This window comes from Chelonia mydas, chromosome 6, assembly GCF_015237465.2.
Source record: "Chelonia mydas isolate rCheMyd1 chromosome 6, rCheMyd1.pri.v2, whole genome shotgun sequence".
Lineage (NCBI taxonomy): Eukaryota > Metazoa > Chordata > Testudines > Cheloniidae > Chelonia > Chelonia mydas.
The window spans coordinates 35,668,639-35,695,627 of record NC_051246.2 but is presented as its reverse complement, the minus strand read 5'-3'; the positions used below and the strand labels follow the sequence as shown (position 1 = coordinate 35,695,627).

At 40.2% G+C, this 26,989-nt stretch overlaps 1 protein-coding gene across 14 annotated transcripts in view; it reads left to right on the top strand.

Moving 5' to 3' along the window:
* Positions 1-26,989, top strand: part of STK33 (serine/threonine kinase 33) — a 94,410-nt gene that overhangs the window by 30,773 nt on the left and 36,648 nt on the right. For 4 of the 14 annotated variants that reach the window (XM_043549355.1, XM_043549363.1, XM_043549361.1 and 1 more), the window contains 4 exons: positions 12,107-12,406; positions 17,272-17,388; positions 20,964-21,077; positions 22,660-22,764. In XM_043549355.1, coding sequence (XP_043405290.1) covers positions 12,197-12,406; positions 17,272-17,388; positions 20,964-21,077; positions 22,660-22,764 — 546 coding nt within the window. In that variant the 5' untranslated portion in view covers positions 12,107-12,196. Of the gene's footprint in view, positions 1-1,557; positions 1,648-12,106; positions 12,407-16,032; positions 16,198-17,271; positions 17,389-20,963; positions 21,078-22,659; positions 22,765-26,989 lie in introns of those variants that run through there. The other 10 variants (XM_007057104.3, XM_043549356.1, XM_043549351.1 and 7 more) reach the window with 7 other exon arrangements.

The following is a 26,989-nucleotide window of genomic DNA, read 5'->3' as shown; positions in this document are numbered from 1 at the left end:
GAGTAGCAGCCGTGTTAGTCTGTATCCGCAAAAAGAAAAGGAGGACTTGTGGCACCTTAGAGACTAACAAATTTATTTGAGCATAAGCTTTCGTGAGCTACAGATCACTTCATCAGATGCATTCAGTGGAAAATACAGTGGGGAGATTTATATACACAGAGAACATGAAACAACGGGTGTTACCATACATACTGTAACGAGAGTGATCAGGTAAGGTGAGCTATTACCAGCAGGAGAGCGGGGTGGGGAAAAATACCTTTTGTAGTGATAATCAAGGTGGGCCATTTCCAGCAGTTGACAAGAAAGTCTGAGGAACAGTGGGGGGAGGGAATAAACATGGGGAAATAGTTTTACTTTGTGTAATGACCCATCCACTCCCAGTCTTTATTCAAGCCTAAGTTAATTGTATACAGTTTGCAAATTAATTCCAATTCAGCAGTCTCTCGTTGGAGTCTGTTTTTGAAGTTTTTTTGTTGAAGAATTGCCACTTTTAGGTCTGTAATCGAGTGACCAGAGAGATTGAAGTGTTCTGCGACTGGTTTTTGAATGTTATAATTCTTGACGTCTGATTTGTGTCCATTTATTCTTTTACGTAGAGACTGTCCAGTTTGGCCAATGTACATGGCAGAGGGGCATTGCTGGCACATGATGGCATATATCACATTGGTAGATGTGCAGGTGAACGAGCCTCTGATAGTGTAGCTGATGTGATTAGGCCCTATGATGGTGTCCCCTGAACAGATATGTGGACACAGTTGGCAACGGGCTTTGTTGCAAGGATAGGTTCCTGGGTTAGTGGTTCTAATGTGAGGAGGGGAGGTTTTAATGGAATCGTGGCTATGTTTCCTGAGAGCAGCTAGTGACTTTAGGTCTATCATAAGAATGGGAGACGGTACCATCTTTATTAAGGGCATACTACCCTTCTCCCTCAGTAAAATCTTTACTGAGCATACGAGTAGATTCAGTCTTACTAGGTCACGTCAGTGCCAATGTAAGTTATGGGAAATGGTGGCCTTTTTGAGTAAGGGAAAACAGTGAATATAATGAGAAAGAAACTATTATTAACAATTTTAACTGCATCCTAATTTCTACAAATGTGCATAAATCGCTCGTTAGCAATCAGTTTTAACTATATGGAAAGTATGAATAGTAATGAATCACTCATTAGTTAGGAAAAGGAATTCTACAAAAGGTGAGACAACTGAGAAAGTTATCTTAAAGGTCTCATTTTCAATTAATTTTAACTTATAAACTAAATTACATATTTCCTTGAAAATATAGTCTTTACCCGCAGATTATGTGCTGTAAATATACTGTATTCCTCATGCAAAACAAAGAGGTTGAAACCCTATCTGAAGTGCAAAAACAAGACCTAATCTCAATATATAGCCACTGCTCTACTTCTGTAATAAGTCCATTACTCTTTACTCAGTCAAAACTCTACTAAAATCAGAGTGAGCACCATGGTATTTGGCTTATTATCACTGAGAAATTTAAATAAAATCATTGACACTGTTTCTATGGGATGCACTAAAACAATGTTTTGTCTTCTGTCAGTTGCCTCAGCAGAACCTATTAACACTGTTACCAGACCTGTGATGGTATTATCAATGTTACTGGTTTCTGTGGATATTTTTGCATGATAAGGTACTGTACTTTATTCTTAAACAAAAATACCTATTCAACTATATTTTAACCACAGTTAAAAAGGAAAATACTTTTGGGGGGAAATACAGGGGGGAAATGTTATTGTCAAGCTTCTTAGAAACAAAGGACAAAACTTTTTTAACTTTGAAGAAATGACATGATGGTGTCCTTTTAATTGAGGAAAAAGATCCTTTGCCTGTGAAAAATGAAATCCTCCACACTTCTCAGCTACCTTTTAAACCCTTCAACCTGTCAGTGAAATTGTGTAATCGAGCAATAGCATGCCTGAGGCTTCTTGCCTTTTCCTGGGCAAGGGTATCAGCAAATGATGTGCTCTATGCTCTACTAATTTTAATCATATTAGGCCAGATCTTAATCTTGGTGAGGTTGATGTAAATCCAGAGTAATTCTATTATCTTCAGTGGAGTTACTCTAGGTTTATATTAGTGTAAATGAAATCAGAATCTAGCTTCATTGTTTTTATGGTTCTATTGTAAGATTTTTAGGAAGTCACCAAACAAAGAAATTTATTGGTGAATTTTCACATCTTTTAATGAAAATCACTTATAGAAATAGCATTCCTCTGTGGGTAGTGGTTAAAATTGTCATGTATCTACCAACATTTTGGTATAGAGGACGCAAGGTCACTACTGTGCTAAATGCACACAGTAGTTGATTTTTCATTGCATCATAACCAATCTTAGTTGCTTGTAGTTTCTTGGACTTTGTTACTAGAATTCCTGATTATTCATTAGCTGTAGTGCTGAATTTAGAGTCAGTTTGAATCAGATACCAACATATTTTACATGTATTTGAATATGTAGACTAATTGGAAGTGTTCTAGAATACGTTTTTATAAGTGACAAGACACAAGAATAAATTGTATTGAAACTTGGGGTGCAGTAATTCATATTGCAGTCAATGAAAGTTTTGCATTTGTAGTTATTCTGGGATGGGTTTTTACAATCCATAGATTCAGTAATTTTGTGTTAACTAATTCATAGCAGAGTTGATTAATAATATCACCCTAATTGTTACCTGTATCAGAGGACTGTACCATGTCTGTGTAATGTAGATTTTTGTTCTCCAGTATAGGAAATTTGTTTTTGAAAACAGTTAGGTACTCCAAAGTATTAACCAGCCAAAAACTTTCATCCTGTAAATTATTATTTTTTAATTGACTGAGATGAGAACTATTAAAATATGCTGTTAACTTGGTGCTGTCCCTGAAATGTCTTTCCCTCTCTTATTGTTGGTATTACAATGCTTGCCAATGTCAAATGCTTTCCCAAATTTGCAGAATGTGTGTAATCTGCAAAATATTCTTCAATTTTGTCCAGATATAGAATACAATTACCGAACTGTAATGTTCGCTAAATAAAAGTACTTTGCTAAATAAATAGATATGTTCTGAAATATAGTAGTTATTTGGTATTCCAGTTAAATATATCATACACTACTGTATTCTGATACATGCAAATGACAAATAAAAGAAAACCTTACTGCATTACATTTATGAATATTGCTGTAATTTATAATATAGGAACATCATAGCTCCATTGTACATAGCAGGACTGTAATTCTAGTGAAGAATTCTGGTGACAAACTGAAAAAAGATGTGTGAGTGGTTTGATTTGGCAAACCGAATCCCGACATGGAAGAACGGCCTTAGTTTATGAACATTTTGGGGTACATTTTTAAATATAACTCACAGATAAGGAAAAATAACCTGTTTACATAGTTTGTCTCTTGCCCACTTTTTCCATATATCCGTTTTCTTTTTTTATTCTTCTTTCCCTGCCTTTTCAATCCATTTCTGCCTGGTGAGGTTTGACAGTTTGGTTTTTAAAGCTATCCCTAAGATTATCTGATAAAAGTTCATTATGTACTTTTCTGAGATTATTTGCTTATGCATGTTTTCTGATGTTACTTGTTTATGTCAGGAGGAAATAAACTCTCTATTTTTATTTTTTACAAGAACAATGTAGAAATCCATAGGCTATAAAATGACTGGTATAAGTCTTATTTGTTTTTCCTGACAAAGCAACTGTAAATTTAGTATTATATGAACAGCTTGAAGGCAGGATCCAAAGCCCCCTTAAATCAATGTGTTTCCCTTTACTTCAGTGGGCTTTAGATCAGGTCTGCAGTGATTAATATTAAGCCTCCATTCTGCATTTTGAACCACTTAGGCTCAGCAGTCTGTGTGTGGATTACAAGGCAGAATTGGGATCAAAGGGACATTTTTGAAAGTCGCTCTAGTATTTTGCCCACAATGATTTGTCTATGCAAAACTCAAACTTGCACGTGGTAAGTGAATTGTTGGAATTTTGCAGATTGAAAAAATGCATTGATGAAATTTCTGGGATAAATGTAGAGATCACTTGTGAAAATATGGCCAGAAAAAAAAAGATTATTCACTGACTGATAAGCAGTGATTGGGAACAATTTCACATTTATGCCTTTGAAAATCTCCCCCTTCAGTTTTTTGAGATTGTTGAATAAAAGGTACTACTGTACAAAAATATAAAGTAGTTGTATTTTCTAATAGTTTTGTTAATAAGTTGATCTTGTTAATTTTGAATCCATCTTTCGAGTATGTATGAAAAACAGAGATGTAAAACAAAGCAAAAACAACAACAAAAGAGGGATAAAGAATAACTGCCTTTAGGTGCTTTTTTATATTTAAAGTACCTTCTACTAAAACACTGTAACAAGCTTTTAATGAACAACCATTCCAGATTTGCATTGTTATAAACTTTTCCCTCAGTTCTATCTAATCTCCTTAATTTTTAGGCACTTAACAGTGTCCACATAAAAACTATTAGTGTATGCAGTGTGGTTGTAGCTGTGTTGGTCCCAAGATATTAGAGAGACAAGGTGAGTGATGTCATATCTTCTGTTGGACCAACTTCTCTTGGTGAGAGAGAAGCTTTCGAACTGAAACAGAGCTCTTCTTCAGGTCTGGGAAACGTACTCAGAGTGTCACAGCTAAATACAAAGTAGAACAGATAGTTTAGCATAAGCAGCTAACACATATTTCAAGGGACCATTCAAGGCAAAGTGTCCCGTTAACACTCTTCCAGTCAGGGGGGAAAGAAAGGGAGGGAAATCAGCTGTAGGGGGTTGTTAGTGGTTACAGATTGTTGTAGTAAGCCATAAATCCAGTGTCTATTCAGTCCCTGATTTTTAGGGTCTAGCAAAGTTATGAATTTAAGATCCCGGGCTTGTCTTTTGAAAGTGTTGTGCAGGTTTACTTTGAGGATGAGAACCAATAGGTCAGATACAGAGATGTCTGTTCCACCTTGTATTTAGCTGTGATGCTCTGAGTATGTCTACACTGCAGTTAAAAACCAGCTGCTGGTCTGTGCCAGCTGACTCAGGCTAAAGAGCTGTTTAATTGCAGTGTAGATGTTTGGGCTTTGGCTGGAGCCTGAGCTCTAGGACCCTGTGAAATGGAAGAGTCCCAGAGCTCGGGCTGCAGCCCAAGCTCAAAAATCTACACTGCAGTTAAACAGCCCCTAAGCCCAAGCCTCATGAGCCCAAGTCGGCTGGCACAGGCCAGCCGTGGGTGTCTAATTGCAGAGTAGACATACCCTCTGGGTGTGTTTTCCAGACCTGAAGAAGAGCTCTGTGTAAGCTCAAAAGTTTCTCTCTCTCACCAACAGAAGTTAGTAGCTCATCCGCTTGATCTCTCTAAAAACAATTAGCTCTGCCCAGAAGAGACAGTCAGTTCTCTGTGCTGCTCTTTTGTCTAGATCAGAGGTGGGCAAACTACGGCCTGCGGGCCACATCTGGCCCGCAGGACTGTCCTGCCTGGCCCCTGAGCTCCAGGCTGGGGAATCTAGCCCCCGACCCCTCCCCTGCTGTTCCCCCTCCCCTGCAGCCACGCCGCCACACGGGCAGCGCTCTGGTCTGCACATTCCTCCAGCGCAGAGCGGCAGCGTGTCTAGCTCTGGCCAGGCAGCGCAGCTGCCAGACATGCTGCTCTGAGCAGCATGGTAAGGGGGTTGGGTAAGGGGCAGGGGATCCCAGGGGGCAGTCAGGGGATGGGGGCAGTTGGATGGGGCAGAGGTTCGGGGGTGGCGGTTGGGAAGGGGAACAGGGGCGGTTGGATAGGACAGAGGTTCTTGGGGGGCGGGACAGGGGAGGGGGGTTACATGGGAGGGTCCCGGGGGGCGGTTATGGGCGGGGGTCCCGTCAGGGGACAAGGAGCGGGGGGGGGGCGGATTCTGAGGGGGGGCAGTCGGGGCGGGATAGGGGGCGGGGGCCAGGCTGTTTGGGGAGGCACAGCCTTCCCTACCCGGCCCTCCATACAGTTTTGCACCCCAGTGTGGCCCTGGGGCCAAAAAGTTTGTCCACCCCTGGTCTAGATGATGGCTTTCATTTTTGGTTGGACTGCCAGATTATTCTTCTCTGGATATTTGGGGAATGCTTAACATTGCACCCTAAAATGTTTGATCTCTGCAGACAAAAAATTGACATGATTATGTACTTTAAATAAAACAACAGACAGTAACACTTTGTAGGAGAAAAGTTATTAGTTGACGTCTCCGAGTTAATTATTCATTTGTGTCTGTGTGGTCGATCCACTCCATTGCTTTGTGTGGCTGAATGTTGCATTCTTTGTCTTTAAGTTGGAGTTAAAATATTGTCATTTTTGGACAGTAACAAGCACACTTGCAAGCATAGTTAATAAGTAGGTGCTGAAGAGAAATATTTCCATATCTGGCATGTATGTGAAAAGCAGTACTCTAATAAGATAAAATTAGTTTCTGGTAGGTGTAGTTGCTTTGGCTTGCTATGGCTAATCATTTCCCCCTCTTTTTGAGTTTTCTTCTTTGTTTTTCTCTATAGCTGTAGATGGTGAGCTGAGGCCAATGATTTCCTTCTCCCCAAAGTGTCGATCCTGTCCCCTGCCATAATACTATCACCTGTATCGTTGGGTTACTCACTATAGGTGGGTGGAATACATAGCCTCTGCTAAGGCTGCAGATAATGCTGCTTCAGCAGTCGTCTTGGGCTGCAGTTAATACTGCTTCAACAATCGCTTTGTAAGCAGCACTTAGACAATGGTCTTTTGTCTTTTGAAATCCAAAGATATCATGGTCACAGAGACCAAGTGGTGGTGGCTTATAAAGAAAATGGGTGCTCCAGAAAAGAAAATAGAATTTTTATATCTATCTCTACCTCACCGTAGAGAAATGAACCAAAACCAAAATGTACCCAGACACAACAAAGGTTACCCTAAATAATGAAAATGGGATCTTAGCCCAGAATAATTTCGTGGCCACTAGTCAGCTCTGAACGAAAACTTTTATGGGTAGTTTCCTTTCTCTTGAGGTTTCTGCATTTTTTCCTGTTCCTGTACCCCAGGGCTTGGCTGACATGGCTGTTCCAGTCATTAGCAACTTGACCACCGCCATTAGCTTTTACACAGAGGATGTATTTGCCATTTTTCCTTATTTTCTGGGAAGGATAAGAAGAACACTGCAGTGACTGATGGGATTAAAAAAACATGTCTACACTGCACACTTCATATCACACTCACACCACACAAAACAAAACAAAAAACACAGGGAAGAACAGAATTCCAGTGGGACAACGTAAAAAAGACAGACTGTTAAAGAGCAAAACCATCCTGTCAGATATATCAACAATTTGTCTGGTCTCTCTGGTTTTGTAAACTTGGAACCAAAGTGTTGCTCCCAAACCTAACCTTTTACTTGGTACTACAGTGCACTTCATTTCAAAACCAGGCAAACAGATGTGTGTATACATCAATCTGAGCCACTTGTTTGGCTCAGTTAACAATTTTTTAAACAAAATTGTGATGACACCAAAATAGTCAAATTAACAACAAAGGGTTGCACTATAATTAGACAGTCTTCACTTGCACTGTAAGTAGACAATAAGTATATTGCACTATAAATAGACAATCTTCCAGTTCAAGAGTCATGTCCTGACTGTCTGTTATAGATCAGGGGAATCAACGACAGGATTTGTCTGTGGTTATTTTCATTTGGCTTTTGTTGTCCTAGAAAAATTGGTTGTGAGTAGTAATAGCACCTAAAAGTGCTTCGGCGTATCTCTTAAGTGTGATAATTTAATCTGCTCAATTAAAAATATTGGATGGCCTGTTTTCACCAGTTTTAATGGTATTTTTTACACGTTGTACTTTTACGGCTGTGAATTACTGATAGTGAACCTGTTTAAAGATTTTGTACAATGTAATATAGAAGTGCTTCATCTTCTTGGTCTAACATTCTACCTGTGCTGCCTACAAAGGAGCCAAGATGAAAGAAGAAAATTGCAAGCCTCTAAGAAAAATGGCTAGTAAGTAGGGGAGAAGTTATGTTGGTGTCTATTATAAAAATGCCACTTTCACATTTATTTTAAAACAGAGTTGGACAGTCTTTTCTGTAGGCGTACATACAGTATGTATCACTAAGTACCCCCATAGCTACTCATGAATGCAAATATCCTTCTATGCATGCTTATATATTACTTTATTAATTGGCAGGATCAGCTTTGCAGTGCATGATCACAGACTGGTAAACAAATGCTACTAGATGCATTTTATTTTTTTCCTGTTCAGTGCTTCAGAGAACAAGATTTCTGTCAACTTCTCTGTTGGCTTGGGTCAGCCTGCTGAGAGAATGCTAGGTCTATGATTATTGCTAGCTTTATTTTGAACATCTGATAGGTTTTTCATTAGCAAGGGGCAAGGATTTAGTTCTTCTCTTTTTAATGAATGCCCCAGTACCAGAATTAATAAAAACATATTGAACCTAAAAGTATTTGCGGGTTCACTAGAATGAGTCTTAGTAAGTAATTTGGGTTTTCTAGGTGCTGTCATATTACAGATAAAATAACAATAGCACGTCAAAATAATAATATAGCACCTGTATTGCACTTTCTGTTTAAAGTATTTTGCAGACATTAACATTTACCAAACATTGACAACAATGTCGTATGGGAAGTAGAATCATCTTAATCTAACAGATAAGGAAAATGAGGCAGAGAAGTGAAATGACTTTCTTGAGGCCACAGAGGAAGTCAGTTATTGTTGGGTTTGCAGTTGTGAGGTTTAGAAGCAGATCTGCTCAGATTAGAGATTAATAAGCAATAGCATTGAAATTTCCAACATGATTTTAGCAGCTATGGTACTCAGATCTTAAATAACATTGAAAATCTGAGTACCATAGCTGCTAAAATCATGTTGAAATTGAAGTAAAAGAAAATGCAACATATTCATGAGATGCGTATTTAAGGTCCAATATTTCATGGCCTGTGAGAACTAGAAGTTAATACTTTTACCCACTAGAAAGCTGAAATTTCAAGTGTGTGAACATTCCTCTTTTCACAAATAGAAAAAGTGGCTATTAATATACCTGCCTTGCCAAATAGCAATTGTATGTATCCCTGAGTTCCAGTCTCTCCTGGATCCCTCACAGTTGTTAACTTTGATCAAAAGCATTTAAAAACACTTTTGAGTTGTAAAGGAAAAGTACCTTCAGATTGTGCTTTGATCACACTTTTAATTCACAGTGGCAAAAATAGACAGCTACAAGTATGTGAGAAAAACGTTCCTTATGCTTCTAGGTGCCTGTTGCTAGCATACTCACATGTGAAGTATTTACTTTTTCTTCTCCCTCTGCTATTTCCCAGTTTGCACCACATGTATCCTATTGCCCTGCTATATTTAAAAAAAAACCACACAATTTCTCTCCTTTCTCCACAAAAGTCTTTTCAGTTATATAAAACTTACACTTTTCATAAGTTGGTAGAAACAGGAGCTGATATTAATGCCAGGAATTGTGTGTTAGAGTATTTGAGGATGTGAATACATTATATTTTTAAATTAGGAGTTTGGATCTTAAATCCTTATGTTTTGTTTTTATTGGTAAGAGTAGAGACTAGATAAATCTAACAACTACCCTGTGTGACAGGTTGCCCCCCTTTAAGATGCCACCTGATGTGCTGAGGTACCACTGAGCCCTCCTGTTTTGCCAGCCTGGGCTCCCTTTTTACCTGTCTTGCTGAGCCAGGCTTTTAAGCCTCCTCTAGCACACATACAGGCAGGGTCTCACCCAACTGCAGAACGACACAGATACTGAGATCAGCTCTGGGAAGACTCCACTTAAGGGACTTGCCCCAGCACTCAGGTGTCCACCTCTCTTGGAGTGCAGACCCAAAGGTATATTATGAAATCCGCCTCCTCCCTCAATGTGGAGGAAGTAATGAACAGCCTCTTACCCGCTCCCATCCCCCAAATATGCATTGCACAAACAGGGTTATATGATAAACAAGAAATACATTTATTAACTACAAAAAGTGAATTTTAAGTGGTTAAAAGATAGCAAACAGAACAAAGCAGATTACTAAGCAAATAAAACAAAACACACAAACTAAGCTTGTTTCGCTAAAGAAATTGGTTACAAATAGTAATTTTTCACCCTAGATATTGTTGCAGGCAGATTACAGACAGTCTTGAAAGGCAGCTACACTGGTCTCCAGCTTGAGACCTCAGGTATTATTACTCACAAGCTAGATGCCCTTCCAGCTTGGGTTTAACCCTTCTCCCCCCAGTTCTGTTCTTGCTTCCAGTGTTTTTCAGTGTCTCTTTGGATGGGGAAGCAGAGGAGAACCCTGATGATGTCACTCCCCTGCCTTACATAGTTCTTGTGTAAGGCAGGAACGCTTTGTCTTCCAATGGAAAACCACTTGCATTTAGGGTGCCCAGATATCCCGATTTTATAGGGACAGTCCCGATTTTTGGGTCTTTTTCTTATATAGGCTCCTATTACCCCCAACCCCCGTCCTGATTTTTCACACTTGCTGTCTGGTTACCCTACTTGCATTCCAAAAGGGGAGGTGGGGTATCCAGTACCAGGTGACTCAGACCCATTTCTCTGCAGGGCTGTGGCCACCATTGCTCTTAGGTTGTCTGGAGCATCCACAGGAAGACTAAGCTCTTTTACAGTCCATTGTTTCTGCCAATGGGCCATTAGCACAGTCTGGCTTTCTCATTTTTGTACCTGAAGGGCTAGTTGGGGGTGATGCCCAAAGTAGCCCATTTGAAATAGAGATACATAGTCAATATTCCTAACTTCAGATGCAGAAATGATACAGGCATGCAAATTGGATAATCACATTCAGTAAATCATAACCTTTCCAGTGATATCTTACATGAGCCAGCTTGCATGAAGTACATCTCAGCTATGTCATATCCATATCATAAGCATATGGATATGACATATATAAAGAATATGGAGTGTAATATCACACCCTGTGTGCACTAGGATTGCTGTCCCATGGATTCCCCTTTCGCCTTTCTCATTTTTCTACTTGTGATAAATAAAGCTCTCTGTCACTTATTGTTCATTCTCTAATTGACTGATTAGATCCCCTGCAATAGCCTGTAGTTTAAGGGACTAATAAAGCATCGGAAACTTTTTAGGGCTGGCCTGTCTTGGCCTGTTCTACTGATATACTAAAGGCTGCAGGGAAGGTCACATGACTCTTTGAACACGATTAAAGTGTATAGAAAAAGGAGTCTCAGGCAAGAAGCCAATCGTAGGATCAGTGTTTTCCACTATTGGAAGTACTTTGATTTACAGTAGCAGCAGGTCCTTTTCTTTTTTTCTTTTTCTGTTCCACTTTTTAAACTATTTCCTCTGGTCTGTTTTTGCCAGATAGAAAGATCCATGAAGGTTTTGTAAAACCATATCCCTCCTTTTCTGCATAGTTTAATTGATAATGTTAACCAGAAATTTATCCTTCAGTTCACTGATCAGCCGAGAAAGGACTCTAATCCGATAAGCACCATTCCACAGTATGCCAGCTTGCAAAAACCATGAACCAGGCAGGAAATGTAGAATAACATTTAAAGTTGGCCCTTTTTAAAAAAATGGGCAAAATATTTTTCTTTTAAGTGAGCAAAACTATTTCATGACCACCATTAAAGCCCTCCTTCATGCCCCTTTCCCTGGTATTAGTTACTCCTGGGGGAATTCTGTGCCAAAAAATTAAAAATTCTGCACACAATATTTGAAAATTCTGCATATTTTATTTGTCAAAATAAGAATATAAACATGCCAGTTACAATTATTTAGGTTTCATTAAGTATTTTGAAGTATTTTAACAAATGTGTTATATCCCATTTATGAAAAAGAAACAACTAGAAAATAAATGTGGAAAACAATCTTGCATTGGTAATCAGGAATTTTTTTCCGTCTCCAATTTCTATGATTCCCTGAATGTGCCAGCGTGAGTAGAAAAGCTGAAGGAAAATTTTCTTAACTACAACTTCTGTTTTTGCAGATCTGCTGTACAAACCAGTATATTGTGTTGTACCAGTCTAGTTCCTTCTCAGTGTGGCAGACATTCATAATCAGAACATAAGTTTTTTATGCCACAAATTCACTAATTGTGACCTTCCCCTTCTTCTCCTCAGCTTTTTGTTCTTCCTTCAACAGTGGACACATTCCTGCCAGTCTTTGTGCTACCATTTAATTTGCACAGCAAGTTCTACAACACTGAACAGATGACTGATCTCAGCCAGGGCAAGAAGACCATAAAATGCATCAAGTGCTCTGCTTCATTTCAACCAAGTGGTGTTGTATTTTTTTGCCCCAATTGCAACAAGGGTCCAGTGTGCTCCGGAGGTGCTCTGCTAGAGAGATCTGAGTTTTCAAGTTCCCATGATGACACCTTGTCTCACCAGTCAGAGGAACAAATCTCTCTTGTAACAGAGGTGAGCAGATTGGGTTTGGGTTTAGAGATACCATTCCTTTCCATCCAGGTTTTATTTCATAATAATTAGTGCTCATTTCTGCTTAGAACAATAAGGACTATAGTTCCCAGTGTGCCCTCATAAGCGTGTGTAGTAGAATGTCCCAGATTCTAACTACATTCTAAAACATCTTCCCTGTTCACAATGTTTTTGAAGCCTTGTACCTAATCATAATAATAATTCCTAGCTCTTATATACTGCATGTAACAATCTGCAATGGTTTTAAAAAAAATCTTGGTTCTCTAGAAATTTTGAATAGCATGAGAAGAGTATGATATAACACATTATGCTTGACCATACCCATATAGGACCAATTATATGGAAGAAGCTGTTTCACTATTAAAAAAAATCTAATACTTTTAGTAGAAAATTTGCAGAACAAATTAATCTAATATATTAAAACATGTAAATTCCTGATTTTTTTTCTTTTGAAGGAAATGTAGTGTTAATATCTACCTCAAGAGACACAAAAAGGTTACATATTAAATGGATTTAATGGGATTAATTAGTTAATGCTTTGAAACTGCAAAGTGGTTTATGAGTGCTAAGTTATTCATGTACTATGATGTACATTTAACTCAGATTGAAGATTATACCATATGAATACAGAATTATATCATTTTTAACCTAAGTTGTAAACAAATGATGAGTAAACCCTTGTTCTAGAGGACTTTTTTTTTCCCCCACCTCCCTAAGAGATAGGCCAAGGGGTTGTAGTACTCTGAGACAAATTACATTGTAGCCCTAAGAAATGTGTCTGTTAGACTATACAGTGAAATTAACTGTAAATGAGGTGTTGGTAATACATGTAGTAAACAATCTAGAAAACTCCATATGTAGGCCTCCTTGACCCAATTCAGTAAAGCACAAGCTGAAGTTCTTTGCTAAAGGATGGTTTGTTGAATCACATCCTGAACAAGGACGGACTAAGGCACATGCTTAATAGCTTTTGTTGAATCAAGGCTTTAAATAGAAGTGGTCTAATTTTCAGAAGAGCTGAGTACTCACAAATTCCCTTGAAGTCGATAGAACTGTTGTGTGCACATTTGAAAATCAGGCTTTTGATGTAGGAATCTTTAGGCATCCAGGTTTGAATATGTTGGTCACTTTATTTTCCCCTCTAATCTCTTTCAATTATAGTAATCTTAAATGTTTTAATAGTACATAATAATTATATGCTGTATAATAGTAGGTAAAAAATTCAGACAAAATATGGTTTTTAAGTTGACTGTCTGTCTTTAATTTCTCTTTAGGCCATTCTTATTGATGTACAGAATTTCTTTCTTTAAGTATTGTTCCTGCAGTAGTTAATGCATTGATTGGGGACATATTTATCTCAGAACGTAATCTGTCTAATACTGAAGGTTCTGAAATTGTACAACTGGAAGCTTTAAAAGCTTTTATTGGAGGAGTTTGTATTAAATATAGATCTGAAAAGAATAAAATGAAAAAAGCACTTAAAACTGAATGCCAGAAGAAAATCCATCATTTGAGATATATTAACATAAATGGGTCCCCTTTAAAGAAACACTTCTAAATTGATGGACACAAACTCAGTATCCTCTTAAATCAGTCATATCTGAAGATACCATCGGTGACTTTTTTCCAGCATTTCTGTAAGTGGGGGGACAAAACAGAAAATGTGTTTAGCAAAGAAAGCTAAAATACATTCAGCCTCAGTTATTCCCTCACTACTTAAATAGTATAGAGTATCTGATAATATTGTAGAATAATCTCTGTTAGAAATAGCAATTGTATATATGGTAAACCTATAGTGACTATTTGGCCACAGGTATATAGGAAATATCCAACGCTAGGCCTGCCAGGAGTTATGTGGTGCTTGAAAATAAATGAGGAAATTGCATGAGAATGGCGATCATCTTTTAAAATATAAGAAACCCTTTCTGTTATTTAATTCAGTATCAGATTCACATAACATTACTTTATTTCAAACAATTTTGTAACATATCTCATCAATTGGAAGCATATTTTTCTTGTTATCAGGCATAATTATTGCAGATAATTGTTATTTATTTTATTTATGACAAGCATTTATATGGTGTCCAGCACCTTAGTATATGAGTAAAATGAGTTGTTACCACTTGAAGCTGTTTCTGTAGGTCAGTTTATGACCAGGAAAGTCAAGGGCACTTGTTGGACCATTCATACTAAGGCCTGCATTCGTCACTATTTCACTCCTATTCAGTCACCAGCTATATGGGAAGAATTTTTGTGTCCCCAACCAGGGCTGTCCTTAGGCATATGCAGCATACGCCGCTGAGTAGGGTCCCTGAAAATTTGAGGCACCCCTGGGTCTTAGCGTCCACCCACCCGCTTCTTCCTATCCCTGTTCTGACCCTTCCTGCAGGCTCCCACCACAGCTGGTTGCTGCAGCCTGGTGAGTCTTTCTCTGGAGGGGATCTAGTACTTAAAAGTGAAAAAGGCTTCCAGCCTGCCAGACCTATTAGCACAACATTGAAACTGTTAAAGAGCCGTGCATGATGACAGATTTCAGAGGAGCAGCCGTGTTAGTCTGTATCCGCAAAAAGAAAAGGAGGACTTGTGGCACCTTAGAGACTAACCAATTTATTTGAGCATAAGCTTTCGCTGTAGCTCACGAAAGCTTATGCTCAAATAAATTTGTTAGTCTCTAAGGTGCCACAAGTCCTCCTTTTCTTTTTGTTAAAGAGCCATTCAGGTGGTAATGAAGCCATTTAACAGGCATTTGCCAACCCCCAGGTATATACTGTCGGTGCCTGAATTTAGTGACAAAAACAGTTGTGGATTACTGTAATATTTACTCAGAACATGTTAGTCTACAGGACCTTAGTTTAAAATTTGCTTTAAAAATATTTTGTTAGTGTGTTGCTGAAGATTATAAAACCACATCTCTAAAAAATACTTCCATGGGTTTTTAAATGCACAATCTGAGTATTCATCTTTAGCCTTAAATGCTTGGGTCTTCAGACATTTATTTTTTTAAATAAATCCTTCAAAAGACCACCTTTATCTAAAATACACATGCGAGACCAGGTTGCCATCAGGCATAAGGGCACCAGTTTAATAATACTGCATAGGGCCTATAAATCCTAAGGACAGCCCTGTCCCCAACACACAATCATTTTTAAACACAGTTAAACTCCTCTGACTGTATGCATCCGATGAAGTGAGCTGTAGCTCACGAAAGCTTATGCTCTAATAAATTAGTTAGTCTCTAAGGTGCCACAAGTACTCCTTTTCTTTTTCCTCTGATTAAGAGTGTTATGACCTCTTCATTCAGGTCTCAATTTAGTAAAGCACACAGGCACGTGTTTAACTTTGGGCACGTGAGTAAGTACTTGCCTTCAAGTATGTGACTAGTATGACTGACATCAATGCATGTCTACAGCTAAGTACTTAAGTGCTTGCCTTGGTCATTAATTTTGGCGAATGGCTGTAATGTTTACCTCCACAAAAGATTTAAATGTGTCTGTGGCACTCCTGTACTCTACCACCCAAGAAATTAAATGATTGAGAATCAAATTGCTAGGATCTAGAACTGGGCAGGAAATGGTTTGCTCATCGAATTAACTTTTTTGAGATTTCAGAAATTTTCCTGTTCGGTACCGGGAGGAAACCAAGAGCTTTTGAAGTTTTTCAAAGAAGAGAGAGTGCACCATCCCGGAATATGCTGATTCAGACCAGGGACTTGAGCATGGATCTTCCATATCCCAGATGTATGCCCTACCTACCAGACTATTTGGTTTTCTGAGGTGGGTCTTTCTCAATCTCTCCTGTTGGAGCTGTCCCACTTTGTATCAATAATTAAATATTTATTGGAACAGTAACTTCAATCCGAATTTACTACATCCCAGGTGAGTGCTCTAACCACTGGGCTGTAGTCCGTCTCTCTCCCTTTCTCTCTCTCTGGCCCAATGAATATTTATTTATACGAAGTGGAATAGCTGTAACAGGAGAGACTGAGAGACCCACTCAGAATAGCCAATAGATTTAGACTAGGGACTTGAATCTGGGTCTCCCACATCTTAAGTGAGTGGCTGAAACCCCTCCCCCGCTTCCTTGTAGTTTTGACTAGAAAGTTCGTCCTGGACATGCGAAACCATTTCCTTATGAAATTTTGTCAAAATTGGTACATTCCCACAAAAAGTTTTGGTTTCGATACATCTGTATTTTCTGAAAAAAACCTGGTTAGTCGAAAATTTTCTGACCAGCTTCACTAGGAACTCTAGTGTGATCATTTTGTTTGTGTTCGAGAGAAATTCAAAAACACAGATTAAAATTGGGAGTGTAGGACCATATGATATTTCCATAATATATTGGCACCACTTTGAACTGATAAAGATATATATATCTTATATATAAAGATGCCATGTTATTAAATGTGGTTATTGTGATCAAGTTTTTGAGCCACTTCCTGTCCCTCTGTAAGCAGATACAAGTCTGCTGCTTTTAATGGAATAGTTCCATTTACACTAAAACAGAATATAGCCCATTGAATACAAGCAATAGAGACCTGCAAAAGACAAAACTTATTCTTCGTTTTTACATAATTCTGTATAGATATTTTGCCAACTTATTAATAGTCAATAAGTTGAACTTTTGCAACTTCAATTTATTAACTATTAATCTTAGGTGACGTGGAATCCTGTAATTGGTTTTAAATTCTTGTTTTATAAATCTTGTTCATCTTTTAAACTGTTACATACTGTGATTTAGTGTATTACATATCTTGCAGCAGGTGGTGTACTGAAATATCTGAAACAATCTAAGAATTTTTAAAATAATGAATTGTAGTTTAATTTCATGCTTCATATTTTTGTATAAAGATGCCAAAATCAGAGCTAATAGAACCTTATAGAAAAATGCTCACCCAGTCAACTCGCAGCAATACTGCAGAAAGCAAAGTTCCTCACACACGAATAGATGATGGAGCGGCTATTCAGGTATGTAGCCACTTTTATCATTAATAATATCCTGCCGAACCTTAGGTTTAACTGTTCTACATCAGCAGATAGAGACATTTAGCTTTGTTTGTATAATATTTAATAATTTCTGGGAATTTGAGCTTCCCTTTTTTCCCCAAAAAGAACAATTTGATCTTTTAGCACCTTATTCCTAAAATGGATTGCAGGTGTTTTTCAGCCGAAGGAACCTGAGTCATGATTTTCTGTCTTAAGGCTCCTGTTTACTATATTTAGCTAACAAGGAGCCAGACTCCTATATTGAGGAGTCCAGATCCTTTCCCTGTTACCACTGTACAACTACTTTTGAAAAGGCCAATACCAAAAAGTCATTCTTCTCCTGTTTAAGTGAGAGGCTAACACCTTTTTTTTAACAAGTACCAAAATAAAAGGGGTATTCCTGATATTTTTGAATCCCATTCTTCTTGCTCATTTATCTCAAACCTAAAAGAAGAAAACACCTAGTGAGACATCTCATATCATCTAACTTCAAAATGCTTGGTTAATGAAGATTTATGAAGAAGGTTAATGAAGAAGGGTTTCTTCAGGTATGTTAGCAACAAGAAGAAAGTCAAGGAAAGTGTGGGCCCCTTACTGAATGAGGGAGGCAACCTAGTGACAGAGGATGTGGAAAAAGCTAATGTACTCAGTGCTTTTTTTGCCTCTGTCTTCACAAACAAGGTCAGCTCCCAGACTACTGCACTGGGCAGCACAGCATGGGGAGGAGGTGACCAGCCTTCTGTGGAGAAAGAAGTGGTTTGGGACTATTTAGAAAAGCTGGACGAGCACAAGTCCATGGGGCCGGATGCGCTGCATCCAAGAGTGCTAAAGGAGTTGGTTGATGTGATTGCAGAGCCATTGGCCATTATCTTTGAAAACTCATGGTGATCGGGGGAGGTCCCGGACGACTGGAAAAAGGCTAATGTAGTGCCACCTTTAAAAAAGGGAAGAAGGAGGATCCTGGGAACTACAGGCCAGTCAGCCTCACCTCAGTCCCTAGAAAAATCATGGAGCAGGTCCTCAAGGAATCAATTCTGAAGCACTTAGAGGAGAGGAAAGTGATCAGGAACAGTCAGCATGGATTCACCAAGGGCAAATCATGCCTGCCTAATCTAATTGCCTTCTATGATGAGATAACTGGCTCTGTGGATGAGGGGAAAGCGGTGGACGTGTTGTTCCTTGACTTTAGCAAAGCTTTTGACACAGTCTCCCACAGTATTCTTGCCAGCAAGTTAAAGAAGTATGGGCTGGATGAATGGACTATAAGGTGGATAGAAAGTTGGCTAGATTGTCGGGCTCAACAGGTAGTGATCAATGGCTCCATGTCTAGTTGGCAGCCGATATCAAGTGGAGTGCCCCAAGGGTCGGTCCTGGGGCCGGTTTTGTTCAATATCTTCATTAATGATCCGGAGGATGGCATGGCTTGCACCCTCAGCAAGTTTGCAGATGACACTAAACTGGGAGGAGAGGTAAATACACTGGAGGGTAGGGATAGGATACAGAGGGACCTAGACAAATTAGAGGATTGGGCCAAAAGAAATCTGATGAGATTCAACAAGGACAAGTGCAGAGTCCTGCACTTAGGAGGGAAGAATCTCATGCACCGCTAAAGACTAGGGACCGAATGACTCTGCAGCAGTTCGGCAGAAAAGGACCTAGTGGTTACAGTGGACGAGAAGCTGGATATGAGTCAGCAGTGTGCCCTTGTTGCCAAGAAGGCCAATGGCATTTTGGGATGTATATGTAGGGGCATTGCCAGCAGATCAAGGGACGTGATCGTTCCCCTCTATTCGACACTGGTGAGGCCTCATCTGGAGTACTGTGTCCAGTTTTGGGCCCCACGCTACAAGAAGGATGTGGAAAAATTGGAAAGAGTCCAGCAGAGGGCAACAAAAATGATTAGGGGACTGGAACACATGATTTACGAGGAGAGGCTGAGGGAACTGGGATTGTTTAGTCTTCGGAAGAGAAGAATGAGGGGGGATTTGATAGCTGCTTTCAACTACCTGAAAGGGGGTTCCAAAGAGGATGGATCTAGACTGTTCTCAGTGGTAGCTGATGACAGAACAAGGAGTAATGGTCTTAAGTTGCAGTGGGGGAGGTTTACGTTGGATATTCGGAAAAACTTTTTCACTAGGAGGGTGGTGAAACACTGGAATGCGTTACCTAGGGAGGTGGTGGAATCTCCTTCCTTAGAGGTTTTTAAGGTCAGGCTTGACAAAGCCCTGGCTGGGATGATTTAGTTGGGGATTGGTCCTGCTTTGAGCAGGGGGTTGGACTAGATGACCTGCTGAGATCCCTTCCAACCCTGATATTCTATGATTCTACGATTTCATAGATTCATAGATATTTAGGTCAGAAGGGACCACTATGATCATCTAGTCTGACCTCCTGCACAACGCAGGCCACAGAATTTCACCCATTTGTTTTCTCCATGAATTTTGCTTCAGAGGTGCAGAAACAAGTGCTCTAAAATGACCCGCTGTGTGTGGTCAGAAGTGCAGCACTTCATTTGCAGTCCATCGTGTGTCTCAGGATATTAATTTGTTAGAGCAATGAATTTACTCTTAACTGAGAGAACATCCCTGCACCCCCACCCCTCTATGAAAAGGAACAGACCGAAATAAACAGTTCATTGATTGGGGCTATATGCCAGTGCAGAAAAGTTAACCAAAAGATCCATCTGTCGGTGTGCTGAGAAGTCTGTAAAGAGTTCACAACAGATATTTGTTGTTCTCTCTTGTATTTGTTTTTGTTACTTTTTGGAAATGTGTTGAGATTAACATAACAGGACTTTAGTACATTAGAAATATCTTGTCTTAGAAATTGTATCTTTGGAATAGAAATCAAACTGGAGTACAAACCCAGTACTTTCCTTTGCTGGTCACCTTTAAAGTACTAAGCTTTTGTTTAAAAGAAAAAAATGTTTAAGATCTCAAATCATTAAGAACTTGATCCAGTCACCGTTGAAGTTAGTTGAAAGGCTGCCAGCAATTGCAATAGACATTTAATCAGAGCCTGTTGTATTATTTACATATAAATTTGCAAATCACAGGTACACCGGAAACTTAAATTTTCCTCTTGTTATGTATTGTAAGCATAGAGGAATTGTGATTTCTATGTGTAGCATATTTGAATGCTGCTGTTCTAAGGCTAAACTACCATTGAACATGCTAGGAGTCATGCCTGTGTTAGGTCTGCATAATGTTTGTTTTAACTTACATTATCTATTATTCTTTTGTAACTGTGGCCAACACTCTAATTTGTGGAATAATAAATAGACGATAAAAAACAAAATTCTCAAAATTTTCAGATGGAGAATTCATACTGAGATTTACATAACTCATCACAGGTCTAGCCTCTCATATCAACTGGCATGAAAATTGGAACAGGTGTTCTCTTAAAAATGAATGTTGGTGTACATGGGCAGGGTTCATCATCTCCTGTTAAAGAGATCTTTTAAACATTCCAATTCAGATACTTTTAACAATGACAACTATATTTTGCCACCAAAGTTTTTAAAACAAAATGTCTTTTTCTTGTTTCTGTTTCCTTAGCAAATCTATTATTTTGGAAAAAAATTAGGACAAGGCAGCTTTGGGGTGGTAATTGAAGTAACACACAAGGAAACCGGCAAAAAATGGGCAATCAAAAAAGTGAACAGGGAAAAGGTAAATATTATGTAGATCTCTGATTTATTTTAAACCTGTCTTACTTTTCCTTTGATTTTCTATCCAATCTGTTTCTGCAGTATCTCCATGTATCCAAAACTCACATTGCAATCAGTGCATGTATTTACTCTCACTGTTTAGTTGATATTCTCACTATCTCTTCCTTGTAGCTGAAAGTGAGTCACATCCAGTTTTAACTATTAAGAATGTAATATAAAAATGCAATTTGAGGTTCTTACTCCTACATGAAGTCACAACTGAGGAAAAAGGTTGCCCGATCAGACCCTTAATTATCCAAATCTATTTAGAGAACATTGGGTGTTAAGTGAATACCATTTAAAGTTTATTTCTTTTTTGCTAGAGACTTTTTAAAAATCCTAAATAAAACAAAATATTAGCTTAACTGATTGTAATGATGATTTACATTCAAAAAACTATATGAACATAGTCTGAGAGCTTGCATGCCAAATTTCAGCTAGTAACAGACTTTTTTATGGCTGAATGACAGATCTGGAAAAGGTGCAATACTGTTAAAACTTTAATATTAGCAGCCCCTGTTATTTTGGTGTGACAGGCTACTAGCTGGTCCAGATTTAGAGCTATTGTTGTATTACTGCTCATAGTTTTACCATTATCAAATTGCTAAACTGACCATGATTAATTCTCCTTAATTAAGTTACTGTAAACAAGTTAAGAAAATACGGTTCTTATAATCATGTCTTATCATATGACAAGAATAGTAAGCTTGGGTCTGATCATATTTGGATAGAGACCTCCAAGATGAGTAGGTTGTACTCTTCCATCCAAGGTGGTACTCAGCCAAAGCCCAGTGTGGAATAAGAGGTGGTGTTCTGTTTGTTACTTTATAATGAACAAGACAAAAATCATTTGCGTTCATTTGAGATCCCCTTGCAAATGTTCACGGGATTAGAGATGTCAGCTCCAATAAGCTGGCCAGCTTCCAATTTGAGTAATTACGTTTTGTTTATCTGCATTCCCCTGATAGTCTTCTTCATTTTCTGTCTTGAATGTTTGTGTAGCGTTGCTGTGTGTGTTAAACAGTGGTCATGTTCTTTCCATGTTAGGTGAAGTAATTCCTTTTTGTGTCTCTCACACATATGTGACAGGTTTCAGAGTAGCAGCTGTGTTAGTGTGTATCCGCAAAAAGAAAAGGAGTACTTGTGTTAGTCTCTAAGGTGCCACAAGTACTCCTTTTATTTTCACACATATGTGTGTTTTCACATTTTTTCCATCTTAGGGAAAGTAATTACTATTTTCCCTCTCACATGTATGCACATGTGTACACATGCACACAATTTTATGAAGTGCTTCAGAAAGGTTTATGATGGAAAGACTGTATATAAATGTAAGACATTATTAGTTGAAAAAGCTAAACTATAATGGTAGCAACCCCAAAGTACAATAGGATTTATTTTGTAACTCTTTTTCTAAATGTAAGACATGTTCATTTGTTTAACACATTCTGTAGATTCCTTTAACAGAAATTGTCTTGTGGCATATATATGGTCATATCATGAATACTGTCATGTTCTGTAAAATACATTTTCCATCTAAAATTAAGGCTGGAAGCTCTGCTGTGAAGCTACTTGAACGGGAGGTGAGCATCTTAAAAAGAGTGAACCATGAGCATATAATACATTTAGAAGAGGTGTTTGAGACCCCTAAGGTAAGGGTTCATTAATTGCAATACTCTGAATGCTATTAATACTTAATGAAAGGTGCAGAGATCAATAGAAGCTTTCTTTTCTGCATTCTGAGGTAATTCCTCTTGCCTTCTTGTACACTTCCCTTTCTTATGGGACATTTCTCCTCACCACTGGTGACTAGAAAATTGTGGAGAAATTTACATTTTAATTTTTCCTAAGTTTTTTCTAGGCTGTTCTAGGCAGTAAATATAAATCCTTCTGCCAGCAGTTGAAAAGATAATCAAAGTCCATGTGTCGTCATTTCCTGTTTAAAGGAATTAGCTTGCTGGCCTTACTTACTTATGTGCCTGTCTCTAATAGGAGCAGACAACTCTTCTGTTTGGCTAGCATAGATTTGGCCTTGGGTTTTACATTTTTTTTCCTTTTGTAAATTCACAACCCAGTTCTTTCTTTTCTTTCAGGATTAGCTAGTTTATAGTCTGGTACTGTCATAGTGACGTTTATTTTTTGTCTCCTCATGTTTGATGTAGCACTGTGGCGGGGGGGGGACAGTCCACTGGTTGCAGTGTGTCCCTGCTACTTGTTACAGGCAGAAAACACCCAGCTGGAAGCTAGCTTTCAGTTTTGATTTGTCCCATTTTCTCAGAAATAGCTGGAAGACCAGAGCTTGCTGGAAGCTTTTTTGAGAGTGAATTTGTCTACACTACGAAATTAGGTCGAATTTATAGAAGTCGGTTTTGTAGAAAGCGGTTTTATACAGTTGATTGTGTGTGTCCCCACACAAGTGCTCTCAGTGCATGTAGTCGGCGGAGTGTGTCCACAGTACCAAGGCAACCGTCGACTTCCGGAGCGTTGCACTCTGGGTGGCTATCCCACAGTTCCCGCTATCTCTGCCGCCCATTTGAATTCTGCATAGAAATCCCAGTGCCTGATGGGGCTAAAACATTGTCGTGGGTGGTTCTGGGTACATATCGTCAGGCCCCCGTTCCCTCCCTCCCTCCGTGAAAGCAGGGGCAGACAATCGTTTTGCGCCTTTTTTCTTGAGTTACCTGTGCAGACGCCATACCACGGCAAGCATGGAGCCCGCTCAGCAAACCGTCACCGTATGTCTCCTGGGTGCTGGCAGACGTGGTACTGCATTGCTACACAGCAGCAGTTAATTGCCTTTTGGCAGCAGACAGTGCAGTATGACTGGTAGCCGTCATCGACGTAGTCCTGGGTGCTCTTTTAATCGGGCGCCTGGACAAACATGGGAGTGACTCAGCCAGGTCATTTCCCTTGTTTCGTCTCGTGACGATTCAGTCCTACTGGCAGTGCACTGTCTTTTAACCTCCAGCCAGCAGAAGATGATGGCTAGTCGTCATACTGCACCATCTTCTGCCGAGCACCCAGGATATGATGATGGCTAGCGGTCGTACTGCACAGTCTGCTGCCAGCAAGATGTATAAAGATAGATGAAGTGGCTCAAAACAAGAAATAGACCAGATTTGTTTTGTATTCATTTTCTCCTCCTTCCCTCTGTGAAATCAATGGCCTGCCAAACCCAGTTTTGAGTTCTATCCTTGAGGTTTTGAGTTCTATCCTTGAGGGGGCCATTCAGTTTCTCGCAAAGCCACCCCCTTTGTTGATTTTAATTCCCTGTTAGCCAACCCTGTAAGCCATGTCGTCAGTTGCCCCTCCCTCCGTCAGGGCAACGGCAGACAATCGTTCCGTGCCTTTTTTCTGTGCAGACGCCGTACCACGGCAAGCATGGAGCCCGCTCAGATCACTTTGGTGATTAGGAGCACATTAAACACCACGCGCATTATCCAGCAGTATATGCAGCACCGGAACCTGGCAAAGCGATACCGGGCGAGTAGGCGACATCAGCGCAGTAACGTGAGTGATGAGGACATGTACACAGACTTCTCTGAAAGCAGGGGCCCTGGCAATGTGGGCATCATGGTGCTAATGGGCCAGGTTCATGCGGTGGAACGCCAATTCTGGGCTCGGGAAACAAGCACAGACTGGTGGGACCGCATAGTGTTGCAGGTCTGGGACGATTCCCAGTGGTTGCGAAACTTTCGCATGCGTAAGGGCACTTTTATGGAACTTTGTGACTTGCTTTCCCCTACCCTGAGGTGCAAGAATACCAAGATGAGAGCAGCCCTCACAGTTGAGAAGCGAGTGGCGATAGCCCTGTGGAAGCTTGCAACGCCAGACAGCTACCGGTCAGTCGGGAATCAATTTGGAGTGGGCAAATCTACTGTGGGGGCTGCTGTGATGCAAGTAGCCAACGCAATCAAAGATCTGCTGATATCAAGGATAGTGACCCTGGGAAATGTGCAGGTCATAGTGGATGGCTTTGCTGCAGTGGGATTCCCTAACTGTGGTGGGGCCATAGACGGAACCCATATCCCTATCTTGGCACCAGAGCACCAAGCCGGCGAGTACATAAACCGCAAGGGGTACTTTTCAATAGTGCTGCAAGCACTAGTGGATCACAAGGGACGTTTCACCAACATCAACGTGAGATGGCCGGGAAAGATACATGACTCTCGCATCTTCAGGAACTCTGGTCTGCTTCAAAAGCTGCAAGAAAGGACTTTCTTCCCAGACCAGAAAATAACCGTTGGGGACGTTGAAATGCCTATATGTATCCTTGGGGACCCAGCCTACCCCTTAATGCCATGGCTCATGAAGCCATACACAGGCAGCCTGGACAGTAGTCAGGAGCTGTTCAACTACAGGCTGAGCAAGTGCAGAATGGTGGTAGAATGTGCATTTGGACGTTTAAAAGTGCGCTGGCGCAGTTTACTGACTCGGTTAGACCTCAGCGAAACCAATATTCCCACTGTTATTACTGCTTGCTGTGCGTGCCACAATATCTGTGAGAGTAAGGGGGAGACATTTATGGCGGGGTGGGAGGTTGAGGCAAATTGCCTGGCTGCTGGTTTCGCACAGCCAGACACCAGGGCAGTTAGAAGAGCACAGGAGGGCGCGGTGCGCATCAGAGAAGCTTTGAAAACCAGTTTCATGACTGGACAGGCTGCGGTGTGAAAGTTCTGTTTTTTTCTCCATGATGAAATCCACCACCCCTTGGTTCACTCTACTTCCCTGTAAGCTAACCACCCTCCCCTCCTCCCTTCGATCACCGCTTGCAGAGGCAATAAAGTCATTGTTGCTTCACATTCATGCATTCTTTATTCATTCATCACACCAATAGAGGGATAACTACCAAGGTAGCCCAGGAGGGGTGGTGGAGGAGAGAAGCACGGGGAGGGGTGGTGGAGGAGGGAAGGACAAGGCCACACAGCACTTTAAAAGTTTAAAACTTTAAAACTTATTGAATGCCAGCCTTCTGTTTTTTGGGCAATCCTCTGGGGTGGAGTGGCCGGGTGGCCGGAGGCCCCCCCACCGCGTTCTTGGGCGTCTGGGTGAGGAGGCTATGGAACTTGGGGAGGAGGGCGGTTGGTTACACAGGGGCTGTAGCGGCGGTCTGTGCTCCTGCTGCCTTTCCTGCAGCTCAACCATATGCTGGAGCATATTGGTTTGATTCTCCAGCAGCCTCAGCATTGAATCCTGCCTCCTCTCATCACGCTGTCGCCACATTTGAGCTTCAGCCCTCTCTTCAGCCCGCCACCTCTCCTCCCGGTCACATTGTGCTTTCCTGCACTCTGACATTGTCTGCCTCCACGCAGTCGTCTGTGCTATGTCAGTGTGGGAGGACACCATGAGCTCAGAGAACATTTCATCACAAGTGCGTTTTTTTCACCTTCCAATCTTCACTAGCCTCTGGGAAGGAGAAGATCCTGTGATCATTGAAACACATGCAGCTGGTGGAGAAAAAAAAAGAGGCAGTAGTATTTAAAAAGACACATTTTCTAGAACAGTGGTTACACTCTTTCACGGTAAACCTTGCGGTTAACATTACATACACAGCACATGTGCTTTCGTTCCAAGGTCACATTTTGCCTCCCCCCACCACGTGGCTAGCCCCTCACCCCCCCGGCTAGCAGCGGGGAACATTTCTGTTCAGCCACAGGCAAAGAGCCCAGCAGGAACGGGCACCTCTGCATGTTCCCTTAAGAAAAGAACCCTGTTTCAACCAGGTGACCATGAATGATATCACTCTCCTGAGGATAACACAGAGAGATAAAGAACGGATGTTGTTTGAATGCCAGCAAACATACACTGCAATGCTTTGTTCTACAATGATTCCTGAGTACGTGCTACTGGCCTGGTGTGGTAAAGTGTCCTACCATG